Genomic DNA, 6,000 nt, shown 5'->3' on the forward strand with positions numbered 1-6,000 from the left:
TGTTAGGTTTTTTGAAATTTTGGATCTGGAGGGTGAGATTGGGTCATACAAATTACAGGATTTTTGAATACCCAATCACACCCCCGGACCCAATGTCACCCCTGATGACGGTATTAATTATTGTTATATTTAGAAATGTGTGTGAGCCAGTATTTTACAGCAATAAATAAAATCAAGGATATTGTTTTTTTTTAACTAAGCATTTGATTTTTTTTTCCCTGGGCTTTGTCATAATGAGTGTCATAGGTTTGATGCTTGTTTGGCAAAGAGTATGATTTGATTCGATGTGGAATTAAAATCGAAGTGTTCAGTATATTGCTGAAGCTTCCATTTTTACACATGGACACCACTTCATGCTGCGAGAACCCACTTTGGCGCAGTCTCAGGGCTTAATCGATGGCCGGTAAGCTGTCATCGAGACAAGGAGGTTCTCCGATAGTGGAAATATCACATTTGTACAATGAACCGCTACATATGTGATTTTTCCCTATCTTAATGTGGGTGTCAGGTTAGGATGAGGGTTTTTAAAAATTTAGTTTTTGTAGAATTTAGGATTTTAACTATAAATATCAACTGTTAATACTTTGCCTTTAGTTATTTAGGGACAAAATTAGTAACAGTGATTTTAGTAATTCTATCAGAATCGGTGATTTTCATTCAAGTAGCATAAAAACAATTATGATTTGTCAAAATTTCCGTATAGTCTCGATCAATCAATAGTGAAATGATATCGGACTAAGTTCGTTGATCTGTTGAACCAACGGTTATCGGATTATGATTGTATCGACCATTGTTGCGAATCGAGGATCTACTGGAATTCTGACGATCAAATGGTCGTCTCTATTTCAATTCACGACTTGTAAAATATGAACTGTTATTCATTTTTTTTTTCTTTTTTTAAAAGAAGCAAGACAGGGTTTACTAGAAACGTTTTTTTGGCTATTAATTAAAATGTCGGGGATTTGAGATAAGAGTAGCTTTCGGATAGGTTACTTTAAATCTTGTATTCAATTCAAGCTAGGTAGTTATCCACAAATGAATATTTGGACTTATATGAATAACACAGTTCAACAAAAAATCAAATGTTTCTTGTCTCTGAGACGAGAATATGTGTTCCTAGTAGATTTTTGCATGCTGAATCCGAATCCGGGTCCAGAATTGCTCCAAGTGGTCCCAATTTTGAGATACACTCGTTTGAAATGTTAGTTTAGGCCAAAATTAGCTACTTTGTCGACTATTTTACAAAAGAACTATTGAATAAACAACTAAACCAATACATGTATCTTAAAGTTCACGTTTTCCCCTTTCTAAAACACCCCTGGTTTTTAAAATTCGATTGTTTCTACGCATATTTATAGCCATTTTAAAATTAGAATTTGACTTGCATGCAAGTTGGAAAAACTTGAATGAGAACCAACTGAAAATAAAATTTTAAAATGGCTATAAATATGCGTAGAAACAATCAAATTTTAAAAACCAGGGGTGTTTCAGAAAGGGGAAAACGTGAACTTTAAGGTACATGTATTGGTTTAGTTGTTTATTCAATAGTTCTTTTGTAAAATAGTCAACAAAGTAGCTAATTTTGGCCTAAACTAACATTTTAAACGGGTGTATCTCAAAATTGGGACCATTTGGAGCAATTCTGGACCCAGATTCGGATTCAGCAGGCAAAATTCTACTAGGAACCCATATACTCGTCTCAGAGACAAAATCTTGTTGGACTGTGTAATTGAACATTTTGGACTTATGAATAACACACAACTGTGCATTTATTCTAGAGTCAGATCCATACAGCGTCAGTGTTTATTTGGTCGAAGTGTACTAATTCATTGGCAGATCTGATTCTAGTTGTAATGTATGACAAGACTACTGACGGACGTGACAGGACTGGATCACCCTCCAAAAAAAAAAAAAAAAAAAAAAAAAAAAAAAACAAAAAAAAAAAAAAAAAAAAAAAAAAAAAAAAAAAAAAAAAAAAAAAATTAAGCATTTGATTTTTATGAAAAATCGTAGGGAAACAGCCGATTTACTAAAGTTATACCTGCCTAGCAACTTTTTTTTGCATTTTTTATGCATAATATAATAATTTAAAAGCTGTTCTGATGGTATTTTTGGAATCAAAAAGTTCAAAAAAATGAAATTGCAGGCCACGGTTTCAACATTTGAATGAAAAAAAGCGTTTTAAAATGCATTTTACACCAGTCCATTTATTTTGAAATCATAAGTTTCTATAATTTCTGCTTATTGAGAAAAAAAAGTTTTTGCGCTGCTGTACATTGTAATTTCATAAAAGTTCTCAATATTTTTAAACAGGCCCAAACATGCTAAATATGATTATCAATGCAGAAAAAGGCATTTTGGATTATTTTCAGTTGATTAGACTTCTATTTCCGTTGGAATTTTCATGTTTTATGGAAACATATTTTTTTCCCCCATGATTTTTCGGAGCAGTTTTGAATGAAGGGTGCCATAAACTATGAAACATATTTTGATTTTTTTTTTAATGAAAATAGAAGTCTAATCAACTAAAAACAATCTAAAATGCATTTTTCTTTTTCTCGATTATCCGAAGCCTCGATTATCCAAAGGTTTGTATGGGACTTCGGATAATCGAATCACGAACAAAACAATTTTTTCGCATTTTTTCATTTTCTTGCTTTTAACATGAAATTCGAGATCTGCGACCCCATTTTAGCCAAATTTGAATGAATGCAGCTACATGGATTTAAAAAATATAAATCACTTTAGAGTAGTTTAGGGGTCATTAGGGTGTAATAACAAAATCGATTTTCCAGCACAGCAATTTTTCAGTTCCTTTTGGAGTCCTAAATAACTCCCCAAAGTTTGGGAACGATTGGTTTAGTCCTCACTTTGCGCAAAGCGATTAAATTTCCCATATAAATTTGTATGGGAAAAACCTTTTTTATGAATTATGATATTTAAAAAAATCACGTTTTACGCGATATCAAAACCAGATTCATATTCAGATGCTCTGGAAGGTGCTCTACAACTTTCCCGAAGAGAGTTTGGTGCTTTCTGTTATTTCAACAGTATTTGTTATTGAAATGGTATGGATTTTGTTATTACCGTCTGCCCGGGAAATTATTAGACGGAAAAAATCATTTTAATTTTCAATATATTCCCAACATTTCCGGGTTTTTGGGCAAGACTTTTCAGCTAAGCATTATTTCTCCATTTAATCTTTAATTTTCAAACAATCTTGTCTCTGAAATTTCGCAAAAAGTGTGAAAATAATTTAAAAAAATCCAATTTTCACAGGAAAAAAATATGGTCCGACCGAGTGTTTATACGTAAAATATAATGCGTCTCCTCTAAAATCACACAACTGTGACGAATTAGAAGGAAACGAATTATACTTCAGTAGTATTGTACGCCATAGGAGAAAAAGATGAAATAATTTCATTCATCTTTGGCATTGAAATAAGATGTTTTTTTTTATATTTAGGCAATCATCACTTATAGATGACCTATGAAAACTATTATAAAAAGCATATTAAATAATGACTGCAAAAATAGTTATTCAGAAGACTATCGTAGAACTCAGATTTAATATTTGTATTTCAAGGTATTATAAATTTGTATGAGTCTTTTTATAAATATATTCTAATTTAAAAATCAAAACAAGAAAGCCCTTTCTTACCCTATATTTTAGGAGATTTCCAATATATTTTTTCCTAAAACCTTCCATATTTTACTCTCTATTTCTTTCTCCTCTCCCTCCCTTCACAGAGCTCATGCTGGCATCGTTCGAATGCGAGGGTGCGACCGTCGCCGAGAAGGAGCTGTACGACGTTACATAGCAGCATCAGCATCGACATCATCGCAGTTATCACCACAATATTCAGCCCTGCTGCTGCTGCTGTAGCCAGTTGGAGCAGATCACCACCATGGACAACGACCACTTCTGCTGCTTCTATTTGCATACGACCCTGCACCATCGGCAGGCGGAGATGATGCCAATAATGCTGCTGCTGCTCCTTCTGGTTCTGCTCCTGATGGCACATTCCGAAAAGTCGGTGGTGGTCGTCGTTATGGTCACAACAGCAGCAGCACCAGCTGGTGAAGCATGGAAAAGGACAACTTCCCAGCAGAGGCCAGCAACAGTCCGGCAGCTGAATTGATTCGAGGAACAATTTTAATATGTCAATATTTTAATATCAACAGCACAACACAAGAAAAATGGTGCTCGAGGGAGGGTGAGGGAGAAATGAAAAAAAAAAAGAATTTTCCCCTGAAGGCAGAGATGCACGATGACAAATTCGGGTAGAAAGTGGGGGAGGAAACGAACATAATTGAATCGAAACTAGGACAATTTTATTCGGAATTTGAATTCTATGCAAAAAAACAACTTTCATGTGATTAGCTTATAACAATAAATGGGCAGATTGTTGGTAACTTAAGGGTGTAGCAGGTAGCGTGCTCCTTAAAGCTGAGCAATTTTCAACGAAATTTGCAATTTTAGTTTTATTGGAGTAAAAACTCTGTCAAAGCTCAAATACCGTAAACCGGGGTGACTTTGATAGGATTTCAATTTGTTTTTAGAATATTTTCCAACAGGTAAGGTTTTTCTCAAGATTGTTATTTTTAAAATATGTACTGGGGTAGACTACACAAAGTCCATGCACTATTTCGGAAAAAAAGTTTTTTCAATAATGTTTAGAAAAATAGTTACGTTAAAAATTCTTAGTTTTAATTCCGGGGTGACTTTGATAGTCATAGTTTTTCTTGTTAAAATCATATTTGAGATGTTCAAACTTTATTTGTACGCTAAATGTACCATCACTAAAGAAGCTGATATAGTTTTTAAGAAAAAATCAGTGTTTATATTTAGTTAACTAAGTGTATAAGCTTTTTAGCAAAATGCATATAAATTTTAGGTAAAATTGTTAAAAAGTCGGAATTTTGCCTGAAATTTGTTAAAACTAGTTTTGTTTGTAAAATTATCGATTGATATTGCATTTTATACTGATTTCAAAGCACGAATCACAAGTTTTCACATTTTACATGAAATTTGTTAAACTGAAATTGCCTATAAATTTGGAGAATTTTTTAATTGTGTTTCAAAAACACATATTATTTATTATTTACAAACTTTTTAACCTTCTCCTAGTGGAAAATTGTCCAAAGAATCCGAAAATACTTCCGTTTTCCGATTAAAAATCATGTTCATTGATAAAGCATTTTCTTAACTACAGTTAACTAACTTTTTAAACTTGTCAAAATTTTATGAAAAGTTCTGCTTGAGGTACTTTGAACACTTCTCTAACACGGTCAGTTTGTTTCTTAACCATTCATTACGTAATTTAATTGTACTCTTCATTTTGCGGAAAAATCGCAAACCTATCAAAGTCACCCCGTTTTACGGTACCATTGGACTAGGTTGTGATATGATTTATTTTTTATTTTTTGTAAGGTTCATCAACATCATACATTGTGGAATTAGGTCCTTGTAAATAAAGTCCCTAAAACATTTTTAAATTATTTAAATGTATGATTTTTACAAGTGAAAACTGTTTTTTTTTTTCAAAATGGTTTTATTTACCCTATTTGACCGATTAAAATATTTTTTAAGCATCGTCTCCTTTTTAAAAATGCTTCAAGAAATCAGGCGACAGTTTTTTTTTTTTTCAAATGTTGCAATTAAAGTGATCCAACAGAACACAATCAATATAAAGTTTCCATTGAATTGACCTTGAAAGTTATATTTTCCAATATGGCCGTTGTAAATATTTTTCAAAGTTTATGTCGCCTCCCCCTTCAACCCCCCCCCCCCCCCTTCAAAATCGGTCCGAAAAATCAGGGGGCAAATTTTTTTTTTTCAAAAATCTTCAGAATTTCAAGGGAAATAGAAGTCTAACCAACTCAAAACAATTAGAAATGCATTTTCCTGCATTTAAAATCATAATTAGCATGTCTGGGATCGATCAATGAACAGCACCGCAAAAAGTTTTTTTTTTGCCGAAAAAAAAAATCTATTCA

General features: G+C 32.8%; 1 protein-coding gene across 1 annotated transcript in view; it reads left to right on the forward strand.

The window, feature by feature from the left end:
- Positions 1-5,707, forward strand: part of LOC120416612 (ras-GEF domain-containing family member 1B) — an 87,220-nt gene extending 81,513 nt beyond the window's left edge. The window contains exon 12 of the mRNA XM_039578411.2: positions 3,751-5,707. Within this exon, the coding sequence (XP_039434345.1) occupies positions 3,751-3,821 (71 nt within the window). The 3' untranslated portion in view covers positions 3,822-5,707. The remainder of the gene's footprint in view (positions 1-3,750) is intronic.
- Positions 5,708-6,000: the final 293 nt, after the last annotated feature.

Source organism: Culex pipiens, chromosome 2 (genome assembly GCF_016801865.2).
Source record: "Culex pipiens pallens isolate TS chromosome 2, TS_CPP_V2, whole genome shotgun sequence".
Taxonomy (NCBI): domain Eukaryota; kingdom Metazoa; phylum Arthropoda; class Insecta; order Diptera; family Culicidae; genus Culex; species Culex pipiens.